The following is a 13,685-nucleotide window of genomic DNA, read 5'->3' on the forward strand; positions in this document are numbered from 1 at the left end:
CAGGCTGGGACGGCCTGGGACTGTTGGGTCTCCTCCATGACCCAGAAGCGCATTTTCGGTGGGTTTAAGAAGGGCTCCGAAGTTGATTGACGTGTAATAGAACATTCTAAACATTCTAAACCCTCTTCCAGATTCCGTCTCTGGGGATGTGCTTCTGCGAAGAAAACAAAGAGGACGGAAAGTGGGACCTGGTGAATCCGCCGGTAAAGACGCTGACACACGGGGCCAACTCGGTCTTTAACTGGAGAAACTGGATCTCAAGCAACTAAGTCAGCCAAGCTTTGCAGGAAGAGGTGACTGCCCCATGCCAAGGCATGAGGGGCTCTGATTATGATCACAAAGGCATCCTAGCCCCTCGGCTGGTGTGATTGGGAGAAAGAACAAAACACACTTGATACTCAGGGGGAATAGCTACGGCTCATCCATGCCAGCTGTGGATCTACTGTCCTGCTAGCCACTGCAGAGGCCAGAGTAGAGGTTTAGATTAAGAAACCACATTGTAACATGTGGGCTGCGTAGGAGAGAACAGAGGAACTGCCTCACTTCCAGGAACTAACGACTCTCCACACTTGAAGAGGCCACCTGTCTATTATGTATGTTCTTAGGAGGCCTCCTTCTTGCTATAGCAATCACTCTATATCCAGGGCCACAGCAGCTGAATAAGGAACAGTGGTCAATAAAAGAAATGGCCAGCCTACCAGATCAATACCAGGACAGCAGCCGGTACTAGCACTTGACTAGGGGTTCTGTGCTGTTGCCTGGACACAGAGCTGGAGGCAGAGTGATGCTCAAAAGCGGTGCAAAATTCCTACTGCGCATAGACTAAGTGTTTGGTGGCGTTCCTCTGCAGATTCTAGAGGACTCTTCCCCAGTCATTTCCAGAATCCAGAGGCCTCTCTCCTTCCTGGCATCATATTTATTATATTATATTCCTGGCGTCTTTTATATTATGATTCTATTCAAGTCAATCAGTTTGGGGAAGTCCTAAGGCACGGTCACATGGCACCTGCCTTGAGCCTCCTGCCTCAGTCTCACAAAGACGCTATAACGAATTGTGCTCCGTAATCTAGAATCTTTTCCCATCTTAAGATCCTTGACAAACCGAGCCGGCAAAATCCCTTAGCCACAGGGGTCACCTGTTCATGGTCCCAGAAGTTAGGAGGTGTCTTTGAAGGTCACCCTCCACCCTACCTCAGCCTCTGTTCTTCCAAACACATCACGGCTCTTGATAAGGGTCTAGACATAAAGATCTGAGTCTCCTACACACACACTTCCTGTGGGTCATTGTCTGGCTTCTTCTTTTTGATCTTCTCAACAAGCAGGGAGGGATGGGGGCTTTGTGAGTCTTCTTGATACTCTTTTTTTCTTTCCTCTCCCTGGGGTGACCCTTAATGTTTCCGAGCTCGTCTGACCCCTGCTGGCGACATCTGGAAGGACACCTTCCTCTGGACACTGCCCTAGCCCATCTCACAACCCACAGTCTTTGACCTTTTCACTTGAGTTTTTTATAATTGGATTTTGATTGACACGTGTCCTAGGCAGAGCTGTGTTCTTTCCTCTCAAGTTCAGTTCTGCAGGGATCGGAGGTGCAAACAAAGACAAATGACCCTATGGGTGGACAGGTCAAAAGCTCAAGGCACTCTCCCACATACACACCCGCCCCCACCCCAGTTCCCCCGGGGGAAGTCTGGGAAGCAACTTGGGGGTTGGGTCACCTGAAAAACTATTGAGAGTCACTGCTGTGGGCTGAATCAGTTCATCAGTCACACAGAAGTCTTGATCCCGGCGCTTCAGTATGAAACAGTATTTGGAGATAGAATCGTTAAAAAAGAAAAAGTGTGTGTGAGACAGAGAAACAGAGACAGACAGACAGACAGAATATATGTAAGCACTCTATGTGTGCGCAGGCTACAGGAAATATGTGGATGTCAGACATTACCCAACTTTACAGAGTGTCTTAGCTACATTTCTATTTCTGTGACAAAACAGGATGACCAGAGCAATTTAGAAAGCATTTCATTGGGCATCCAATTTCCAGAGGGTTAGAGTCCAAGGGAGTGGGTGTGGCCTTGTTGGAGGAAGTGTGTCACTGTGAAGGTGGGCAATGAGACCCTCCTCTTAATCTTATGGGAGCCAGTCAGTCTTCTAGCTGCTTTTGGAACAAGAGGTGGATTTCTCAGCTCCTCCAGCACCATATCTGCCTGGACACTGCCATGCTTCCTGCCTTGATGATAACGGACTGAACCTCTGAACCTTTAAGCCAGCCCCAGTTAAATGGTGCCCTTTATAAGAGTTGCCTTGGTCATGGTGTCTCTTCACAGCAATGAAACCCTAAGTAAGACACTTAGGTTCTGGATATTGAGGTCAGGTGGCCCGTCTTGAGCACCAAGCATCTTTACCTTCTGAGCTATCTTGCTGGCCTGGAGTCAGGATCTTGGAAAAGGTACCTGAATTAAATGAGATCATCAGGATAGGTCCAATCCAATCTGACTGTCCTTATAAGAAAAGGAAGTCAAGACACATTGTGGTGGTTTGAATAAAAATAGCCCTCTTAGACTCATATAATTGAATGCTTGATCATCTGGGAACAGCACTACTTGAGAGGGATTAGGAGGTGTGGCCTTGTTGGAGTAGGTGTGACCTTGGGGTATGGGCTTTAGAGTTTCAGAAGCTGAAGCCAAGCCCAGTGGCTTTCTCTCTTTCTGCTGCCTTCATCCAGATGTAGAACTCTCCAGCACCATGCCTGCCTGGCCACCATGCTTCCCTCCATGAGGAAAATGGACTAAACTCTGAAACTGTAAGCAAGTCCCAATCAAATGCACTCTTTTTATTTTAAACGGTTGCCATGATCATGGTGTCCCTTCACGGCAATAGAACAGTGACTAAGACACACATACAGAGAGGCAAGCCTGTGGCAAGTCAAGGAGAGAGGTCCCAGGAGGAAGCAGGCTGTGTGACACCTCCATGGCAGATTGCCTCTTTATTAAGCATGTAGTCCATGTACATTGTATGGCAGTCACGAAGAACTCTACAGTGCATGCAAGAGCACCAAGACTCTCCCACCCAGGAGCCGGACACTGGGCAGGCTATGCAGCACCATATGAAGTACTGACCACTGGACCTGTCTACACAGCGTGCATGTTGAATTAGGCATCATAAATAATGTGGAAATGATCCGCACTGCATGGAGGATACATGCCAGTTGTGTGCCATGATGACTCCCTTCTTTGTAAAGGTTTCGTGCATCCCAAGACCTTGGTTTCTACAAGGATCTGGGAGCCCATCCATGGGGAATACCAGGGAGTGGTTACAGAGGGTACAGAGCAGACACTGGAGCCAGGGAAACATGTAGGGCTCCTGACTGGAGCGAAGGTTATTCTGAGAACAGGAAGTGCTTGTATCTGACTGCATGATCTTCGACCATCACTAAGAATAGACGTGTCAACGTCAGAAAACTCCGATTCAAGCTCAGAGGCACAGAGCCTGGCTTCTCCTACACCTGTTAGTCCTCTGAGCTCCATCCACTTCCTTGTGTATGAGATGGGCGAACATCAGAAGCTTCTCTGTGGGTTGTTGAGTGGGGATCAGCCAGACAGGGATGACGCTGTCTTCTCCAGCTGCAGTAACAGTTCCGTTACTGTTCGCGTGGCAGCTGGATTAGCCAGACGTTTCCAGAGTGCCTCTCGGCCCTGTGGACAGGTGCGTCAAGTCTGACGTGACTAACCAAATGCCAGTGTGCAATATCAATTCCCTGGTGAGAGAAGATGCTATAACCGCCTGGGACTTGAGAAAATTGACTAAAATAGTGTTTTTTCTTCTATATCCTGGAATGCAAGAAAAATCGTATTAACAAAAACGTAAAATAGCAAATTCGTTGGAGTCAGAAATTCAGGGTACTTTTTTGAAAAAAGAAAAAAAATAAGAGACATCCAGAAATGGCTCCTGAAAAGACACAGACTCCAAGAATGGCTTTCAAGGACCCTGGTTTCCTGACAGAATACGATGGTATATAGAAGTGAAAATGCCAGGGGTTGGGGATTTAGCTCAGTGGTAGAACACTTGCCTAGGAAGCGCAAGGCCCTGGGTTCGGTCCCCAGCTCCGAAAAAAAAAAAAAAAAAAAAGAACCAAAAGAAGTGAAAATGCCCTGAAGAAACCCACTATTTTGGAGACTGAAAGTTACAAAAAAAAAGAAAAAGTTAAAGTGAGATCGGGTCCCACATTTGTGGCGTGGGTCTGTCTTTCTACCACAAGTGACTGGAACATGGGCGAATTGCTGCAACAGACAACAGTAAAAGCAAGATGGCCGCTTCTGAAGGGAAGGGGAGTCCTGTGCTTCCTGCAGCTTCCTCCTGGAGCGTGAGCAGATGGAACCACCACTTGGGTAAAGGGGGACCCACGAGCTGTCCCCTGGGTTCACCACTATGGTAAGGCATATGGTAGCTCACCCAACGAGCAATGCATTCAGTGAGGTAGCAGGCTGTACCTCGGCTCCATCTACCCACAGGCCCAGGCCACCCAGTGATGTGATGATAAAAAGAATGTCTGACTTTAAAAGAGCGGTGACCATGATGATGTATACACAATGCACAGAACCCCTAAGGCTGGGAAGAATGGTCCAGAAAGGACAAACTGGAAAGGGTGTCACTTGCTGTTTTTTTTTGAGTGCTGAAGTGCAGAGCTTACTGGAGAATGGCTTGCCACTCCAGGGAAATGGGCACAGCCTCCAGGGTGGAGCTGGACCCAGTCTACAGGAAGCAGGTGGGCTGAGTCTGGCCAAGCAAAATTCAGGTGTGGGACATTTCTGCAAGGCGTGAAACCTGGGGGTGTGGCATCCCTCCCCAAATGGCCACAGCCAGGTGGTTATCAATCAGGCCAGGTAGAGTCCCACCACAGGGCTCAACATTAGCAGGAAGAACCGAATGTGGCAGCAACCAGACCCAGGGAGAGACACCCCGCCTCCTGAAACACACGTCTCCACTACTAAGGTAGCTTAGCAATATGTCACAGAAGAGAAAGGCTGAGGCGTCACTACTGAGACAATGAGAATGGCAGGTGAGGAGATAGATGAACGCCAAGAAACTGATGATTGGGACAAGCTATTATCTTAAGGACAAAATCATCCGGAAGCAAAGTGTTCTTTAAACCTGTCAAGTGCCCACGGTGCGTGAATGCAAGGGTGTCCACACACACATCAACCTAAGACTCAAATGTTAAGCTGGTCTTCAAATAACTACAGTCTAGAAAACAATTGACAACAACCAAGCCTCCAACAGGGTTCAAAGTGATACAATGTAGCACCAAGTATCAAAGCAGCAACACCAGGCAGGCACTTTAGCTCTAGGGCAAAGAAAACCAATGCGGACTTCTGTCTGCTCCTCCCTGTACTCCACAGGCACACCTCACGCTATTACAGGTTCATTCCACCATAAAGCAAATGCTGTAATAAAGTGAACCACACGGAATCTCTGGTCTCCGGTTGAGCATAAAAGTTAAGCCACACTGCTCTCTGCTAAGTGTGTGGCAGGCAGATGTTTTAAAATCCAATGTATAGACCTTCATTTAAAATATTGCTGGGGGGCTGGAGAGATGGCTCAGTGGTTAAGAGCACCGACTGCTCTTCCTGAGGTCCTGAGTTCAAATCCCAGCAACCACATGGTGACTCACAACCATCTGTAATGAGATCTGATGCCCTCTTCTGGTGTGTCTGAAGGCAGCTACAGTGTACTCATACAATAAAATAAAATCTTAAAAAAAAATAAATTTATAAAATATTGCTGAAAAGGAAAACGGTAACCACCATCTTAACTATTGGGAAAATGGTGTGGGAAGATTTTAATGAATCTGACTGTTGTGAGATTGCCACAGACTGAGAGGGAAAAAAAAAAAAAGCCATAAAGAAAAACCCACATCGATGTGCTGGGAGCAAGGATAAAGCAAAGAAAACAAGGTGTGTTCCTCGCTGCAGTTACCTTTCTGTTGCTGTGAGAAAACACTCTAACCCTTGGTGTTTTGGATTCTGAAATATTTGTCCAAATCCCGTTCTGTTCTCGTTTCTCCGCCCTTGTTCAGATACTTCGCATTTTTGGAGCCTCACAGTCCACACCAATGTCCCCCCACTCTTCTGTGATCTAGTAATGTAAGCCCTTACCCTGCCACTCATGCTGGAAGGTTTGAATCGGCACCCCTACAGGCTGTGTGTTTGAACGCTTGGCCACAGCTCATGGTCTGGTAGCTCCGCCTCCAGGAGGGGAAATGGTATTGGACTTCCGGGTCACAGCCCATCCCTGAGGGAAGTCAGGGCTAGACCTGGAGGCAGAAACCTGGAAGAACGCTGCTTGCTGGCTCACTCTTACTCAGCTTTCTGATACAGCCCAGGAGCAGCTGCCTGTGATGGTACCAGCGACAGTAGGCTGGACCCCCGTACATCAGTTAGTAATCAAGACAGTCTCCTCCCAAGACACGCCCACAGGCCAACCTGATTGTTGGGGGGTTGATTTGTGCTTTCAATTCGCAAGTCTGCTGCAGGTCCCTGCCAACAGTTGGTTTTTGTGAGGGTCAATGAAGAGCCAGAGGCCAATGGCTGAGCAGGGGGACAGAGGTGGGACTTTTAGGATTCCTGGGCAAGAAACGCTGAGGAGAGAAGCGGCAGAACCGTCAACAAGGGGAAGCAGAGAGTTCAAACTTAAGAGCCCGCCACATATAAGAATCCGGTCTGGGTTGGGGATTTAGCTCAGTGGTAGAGCGCTTGCCTAGCAAGCACAAGGCCCTGGGTTCGGTCCCCAGCTCTGGAAAAAAAAAAAAAAAAGAATCCGGTCTAAGTGGCCCCAGAGGCCACTCCCCAGATTGGGTCTTGGGTAGCAGAGATGAAGTATAGATTTAGCAAGTATAACTCAGGAATATTAGAGGGGAAAGTGGGTTAGCCACGTGGAGTTAGGGGGAAGCCCAGCTGTTGCGTTGTTAAGGCATGATAAAAATTAAGCTGGCCCGTCTTTCATTTGTGAAGCCAGAGCTCTTGGACAGGTGCAGAGCCTGTTGGGGAGCATAGAGCAGCCTATAAGTATTTACTGCAACACCCGATGATGTCAATTACTCAACTAAGACACCTTTTTCAGGTGATCCTGGGCTGTGTCAAGTTGACAGTTAATGCTAAGCAGGGCATCCCTCAAGGTCTTCAAGAAATGGGCAACAGACAATGGTAGATGCTAAACCCTGTAACCACCGGTAGCAAAATCTGCAATTATTTTTCATGGGTTTTAATATCTCTCAGTAGTCACTAGAAACAGAAAGAAAAAATCAATAAATACGTAAAAGACCCGACAGCACTACCAATCAACTCGCTTTAATCAATACTTACAGAGCACCTCACCACCCAGTGGTATATGATTTATTTTCTTTTCCAATACAGCATGGCCTATTCGTCAAAAGGACAACATTCTAGGCTATAAAGCAAATTGTAGTAAATGTGAAAGTATTTGAATCGTGAAGTATACATTTTCTGTCCATAAATGAGCTAGATTAGAAAAGATGACAGAGGGCTCAGCAGTTAAGAGCACTGACTGCTCTTCCAGAGGTCCTGAGTTCAATTCCCAGCAACCACATGGTGGCTCACAACCATCTGTGATGGGATCTGGTGCCCTCTTCTGGTGTGTCTGAAGACGACTATAGTGTACTCATATAAATTAAAATAATAATAATAAATCGTTTTTTAAAAGATGACAGAAAACTGTAAAAGAAAATCCACATATTTGTAAATTAATAATGCAGCTGGATCAGAGGCAATGCCAAAAGGACAAAATAGGACAGGTGGGATGGATCTGCCATGAGAGGTGTGTGACAAAAAGCCTAAAATCCTGAGTTTCTCAGAACCCACCTGGTGGACGGAGAGAACCAATTCCCACAAGTTGTCCTCTGACCTCCGTGTATGCACACACACATTTTCACACACACACCATATTTTTTTTTAATCTGAGGAAAAAATTTCAGTTTTGTTCAAGAATAGGAATACAACCTATCAGAATCTGTGGGATGTCATTACAGCAAGATTAGGGGAAATTAATACCACATTACAAGTCATTACTAGGAGAGAAACCTAAAATGCACGGCCTTAGCGTCCTAACTATGAATAACAAGCAAAATATAGTGACTCTGCAAGGGTCCAAAAATCCATGAAGGAAGACCCCAGCCCCAGTATGCAAAGACAAAGAGCGTTTATTCTGCAGAAACAACCACTATGTAAAAGTTGCCATTCTGCAGAAACATCTACAAATGGCAACCCTCCCACCCCAGAGACATTCAAGCTCCTTTTTTAAAAGAGATTTATTTATTTTACGTATATGAGTACACTGTAGCTGTCTTCAGACACACCAGAAGAGGGCATCAGATACCATTACAGATGATTGTGAGCCACCATGTGGTTGCTGGGGATTGACCTCAGGACCTCTAGCCTCCAGCCCCATCAAGTTCCTTTTATAATGGGACTGCTTAATTACTTCTGAGATAATGGCAGAGGTCTACAACTTAGGGCACATTCCAAGGGGTTACTGAAACCATTAACCGGAGGTCATAAAGGAGGTGTACACCACAGGACCTCAGGTGCAAAAACAGGAGATAAGATGCTGAGTTTGTCGGAACAAAACTTCTAGGGTGGTTTACTTCCCGTGACCCTCGGAGCCAGAAACAAATGGTGAAAGTTAGCCAAACTAGGTTTTGTTTTGTTTTTTACCTTGTGAAGCTTGCTCCCTACCCTTGAGTGCTACCAGTACAGAGAACAAAGGGCAAAGATAAACCCCCCTCCCCTTTTCTCCCAACAAAGACCTCCACTTAAAGAAGCAATTCCCCGCTGAGGTTTTACCTAGCCTCCCGCTGTGTCCCTTTGAGATGCTAACTGAAGGCTGAAGAAGCCAGCCTTAAAGCAACCAGATCAGAATACCCTTCACCCAGGGTAGATGGCAAATGCTCTAAATGGTCCTTGGCTTAGTTTCTGAATGAGATATCAAAAAATGAACTCCTTAACTCAATATGAGCAAAAGAAAGGAATTCTCCAAGACCAAGCAGAAAAAGAGCAGGCGGTTGTGACACATGCCTTTAATCCCAGCACTCGGGAGGCAGAGGCAGGCAGATCTTCAAAACCACCCTGGTCTACAGAATAAGTTCCAGGACAGCCAGGACTAGACAGAGACACCCTATCTAGAAAAAACAAAATGAGCAACGACAAAAAGAAAGCAGAGAAGAAGATTAAAACAACACATGGTGCTTTAAAAAGATCAATTAAACTTAGAGACCCCGCCCAGACTAATCAGAGCAAAAGAGAGACAAGCCCCAAATCATCAGAAATCGGGAGGGGCGTCGCCCCGGAGATGGAAGGTCTGAAATATCACACCCAGCAGAAACCTTTACACCAACAAAGCAGCTACTGGAATGAGACAGGCAGTCCCCTGAGGACACAGCTAACCACGATCACAGAGGAAAATAACTGGAGGTCAGGTGTGCACCTCATGTCCGCCAATCAAGGCTTAAGAGGCAGAGGCATGAGGGGTTGGGGATTTAGCTCAGTGGTAGAGCACTTGCCTAGCAAGCGCAAGGCCCTGGGTTCGGTCCCCAGCTCTGAGAAAAAAAAAAAAAGAGAGACAGAGGCATGAAGGTAGCCAGTTTGGTCTACACAGTTCCAAGTGAGGGCTGCAGAAGTAGTCCCTAACACCAAAAAGAAAAGAAAGAAGGGAAATGGAGAAGAGAAGGGAGGGGAGAAGAGAGAAGGGGAGGAGAGGAGAGAAGGGAGGGAAGGAGAAGAAAAGGGAGGGGAGGGAAGAAGGAAAGAGAGGAAAGGAGGGGAGAAGAGGGAAGGAGAAGGAAGGAAAGAGAGGGAAGGGAAGAGAAGGAGAGGGGAAGAGAAGGGAGGTGTTAGCATTCTGTCTAAGCTCCACCCCCACAGTTACCTGGCAACAGCCAGGTGTTCCTGAAGCTATAAAGGGGCTGCTTGCCCCCTCCTCGATCTCTTGCTACCTCTTGTTCTCTCTTGCTCTTACCCTCTTCCCCCTTTGTCCCTTCTTTCCCCATCCCCCTCCCCACTTCTCTCCACATGCTCGCAGCCTGTCTCTACTTCTCTCTTTCTCTGTCCTACTACCCTAACTCCCTTCCCCATGTCCTGAATAAACTTGATTCTATTGGCTGGTCCCTCAGGGGGAAGGGATGTCTCAGCATGGGCCTGCTGAGGCACCCCTTTCCCCAGACCTCCATCGAACCTATCCCCCTTCTCCTTATCCTTTTATAAACACAACAGGAAGGGAGAGGGAAAGAGAGGAGGGGAGGGAAGGGAGAATCTGAAGAAACCAACTTGGTGATAGATCACTCTCCCAGCATGCTCAAGGCCTCGGATTCCACCATCTGCATTGGGAAAAGCCCAATGAAACACCTTACATCAATTAGCAGAAAGCACCCCGCAAAGAATGACAGGCCTGGGTGATTTCATCGATCAATCTTGCCAAGCTAATTCCTCCTAGAAGGTGGCTGTTCTTTATCTGCCTGCGGTGTCAGTGTCCGTGGGTTCAGCCGTCATCCTCTGGGGCCCAAAGACATGATACAGTAGAAGACGTTGAAAAAGGGTGGTGTGTCGGATCCACCTGAATGAATACTGAGATTGTTCTGTTTTACGGAAGCTGCTGTGAAATGCATTGCACCTAATTTTTTAAAGTCGACCTTGTCATAGCTGTGTCAGAGACAGCCTGGTATAAGTAGGTTTGATACTGTACTGGCTGGTTTTGTGTGTCAACTTAACACAAGCTGGAGTTATCACGGAGAAAGGAGCCTCCCTTGAGGAAATGCCTCCATGAGCCCCAGCTGTAAGGCATTTTCTCAACTAGTGGTCAAGGGAGGAGGGCCCAGTCCATTGTGGGTGGTGCCATCCCTAGGCTGGTGGTCTTGGGTTCTATAAGAGAGCAAGCTGAGCAAGCCAGGGGAAGCAAGCCAGTAAGCAACATCCCTCCACGGCCTCTGCATCAGCTCCTGCTTCCTACCCTGTGTGAGTTCCAGTCCTGACTTCCTTTGGTGATGAACAGCCATGTGGTAGTGTGAGCTAAATAAACCCTTTCCTCCCCAACTTGCTTCTTGGTCATGATGTTTGTGCAGGAATAGAAACCCTGACTAAGACAGGTACCTAAGGGGTACCAGGGGTCTTGAGGAGCGCCATTGAGAGTAAAACGGGGAGAGGGCTACAGCAGTGCTTTTGTGAAACTGGTACTGGAGGGGAAGAGCCAATAGTAACTGCCCCCAAGCTCCCCTCAGGTCCAGCAGAGGGGCAGCTTCCCAGCATGCTCCATGCCTCCTCCCACTTGGAGAAGGCTCCTGACAAGAGACAATGGTGGAGCCCCTTGTGTGCGTCTGTGGCTGTTACAGGATTTGAACGACTGGCTTGCTACTTCAGAGCTATTTGGAGAAACAGTTGGGATGGGTGTCGTTAGCAGGAGCCATGTTCTGCCATGACACCAGAAGTCCAGGGCCGTCGTTCCATGAGATCCAGGGAGCCATGTCCGCTTCTCCATTCCTTGTCAGAAACTCCGGGGCCACCACCCGACTCTATTCTCCCACCCCTCTACCACGTGCCCCTTTACCTGAGTTTTTTCTGTTATTGACTCGGCTGACTGAGTTACATCTTCTGCCCTCCACCCCAACTCCAAACACAGCGTCCTGGTGACAGCCCCTCTCACACTGTGCTGATATAATAAGCAAGGACAACAAGACGATCCCCGAGTGTAACTGGGAGTCACGCGGTCTCGGCTGCTGTTCCTAATGTGGTGTCGGAATTGCTGCGACCCAGTTACAACAGGCTTTACGACAGCGGCACAACCTGCAGCTTGCAAGGTCCGTAACTTTCTCGTAATTATGAAAAACACCTGCCTTGCGTTTTCAAAGGGTCGTAAAATCCAGCAATCTGTGTACTCTGTTCTTATATACTCTCAAAAACCCAGATTGCAGGAAATCCCTGGCCAATAAATCTTTGATTCCGCAGATGCTTCATGGATCACCGTGAGGAGTTGGATGGCGTCACGCAATATCAATAAATGCCCACATCTCCCTGTGCGTGGTGTTCTGAGTGAAAGGAAAATTATACAGATTTAAGGTTTAAAAATATGAAATTAAAAGAGTAAGTTTCAAAATTCACAGACTCAGGCCTAAACATTGTGAAAAGCAAGTCCAGGCAGCCCCGCCCTGCCGCTAGGACTAACAGACCATAAAGATAAAGAAAAGGAATGCAGGAACCAACCCGAGTTATCAGGACTGACCCAAACCCTCTGGCAGAAAGGCACCTCCCCCAGCTTACTCAGAGTCACACCTTAACCAGATGTCCTTCAAACCCTGATACGCCCCTAGCTTCTAAAATCCTGTACGCTCCAGTCAATAAGTCAATACGTACTCTCCTGCTGTGCTGTAATCTCACTGCTATGTTTAAATGAGCCAATCACTTATAGCTGCGCCAGAAATTAGCCAATTGTGTGTAACCGCGCCAAACCCTCTAGCCTTCCCTATATAAACCCCTGACTTTTGAGCTTCGGGGTCGACACCTCTGTCTCCTGCGCAGGATATGTGTCAACCCGGAGATCCCCATAATAGATCTCCATAATAAACCTCGCCTTTGCTTATTACATCCAAAATGGTCTCTCTGTGTCTGGGGTCCGTGATTTCCCACGACTTTAGAAAGGGTCTCTCTTCGGGGATCTTTCATGAGCACCTCACCTGCATCGCCTCACATGGCCTTCGTGGCAACCTCTGAGGGTCATAAGGAAGAAATTAGATAAAACACAGAGGTCCCCAGCCGGCTTCCCACACAGTGGGGACCTGAATCTGCTATCTGGACCTTCTGAGCTTTTAGACTAGATCACGACATACTATGGAAAGTGGCCTTCCACCCGGCAGCCCCTGGGAACCTGAACAAAATACACTCAGGCCTCCCCAGACTTGCTGACACTCAGGTCTCCAACCTTCTGTGTTTCCTCTGAAGGTAACTTTCCCAGTGTGCAGAGAACCTCAGAGAGAGCCAAGTGTCACATGTCATTCCGAGGTGCTGCTCTTGGTGAGTGAGTGTCAACGGGAGAGGGGGTGGGGGTGGAAGCCCAGTCGTTATAGCTGCAAGATTGTGCAGAGTTAAGAGGCTGGGAGGGAATAGAGAGAGGTTCTAAGGGCTGAGGAAAGAGAAGGGAGGGGCAGGCTATTCTGACAGGGTGTCTTCACCTGGGACTTAAAAAAAAATTTATTTAATGTATATGCTGGGATTTGAACTCAGGACCTCCGGAAGGGCAGTCAGTGCTCTTAACCACTGAGCCACCTCCCCAGCCCACCCATCTGCTCAGGTGACTTAAATGCTAACAATGGGCTGAGCTAGGACAAGTCAGTCCGAGAAGGAAAACGTAAATGCTTGAAATTTCTGTTTCAACTTCTCTAGGAAAGGAGAGCAGGGGAAATGAAAGGGTCCTTTGCAGCAGACAGGCCACGCCCTAGCACCCTGGGGTGGGGGCGGGGGCGGGGGCGGGGTGGGGTGTATAGGGAACAGTGGGAAGAATGCTCAGGGCAGTACCTGAAACCCTGGGAGCCTGCGCTGCCCGGAGATGGGTAGAATCAGGGCTCAGCCCTAACCCTCTGGGCAGCTCAAGAAAAGAGGAGGTGAAGCTGTGTGGGGTAAGGTTTAAGGACTTCT

At 48.0% G+C, this 13,685-nt stretch overlaps 1 protein-coding gene across 2 annotated transcripts in view; it reads left to right on the forward strand.

Annotated features, from left to right (window-relative positions):
- Ubash3a (ubiquitin associated and SH3 domain containing, A) overlaps positions 1-6,809 on the forward strand; it is a 43,218-nt gene extending 36,409 nt beyond the window's left edge. Inside the window, exon 15 of one of the 2 annotated variants that reach the window (XM_039098726.2) lies at positions 132-6,809. In XM_039098726.2, coding sequence (XP_038954654.1) covers positions 132-269 — 138 coding nt within the window. In that variant the 3' untranslated portion in view covers positions 270-6,809. The remainder of the gene's footprint in view (positions 1-131) is intronic. The other variant, NM_001401235.1, reaches the window with a different exon arrangement.
- Positions 6,810-13,685: the final 6,876 nt, after the last annotated feature.

The sequence above is a fragment of the Rattus norvegicus genome, chromosome 20 (assembly GCF_036323735.1).
Source record: "Rattus norvegicus strain BN/NHsdMcwi chromosome 20, GRCr8, whole genome shotgun sequence".
Classification (NCBI taxonomy): Eukaryota; Metazoa; Chordata; class Mammalia; order Rodentia; family Muridae; genus Rattus; species Rattus norvegicus.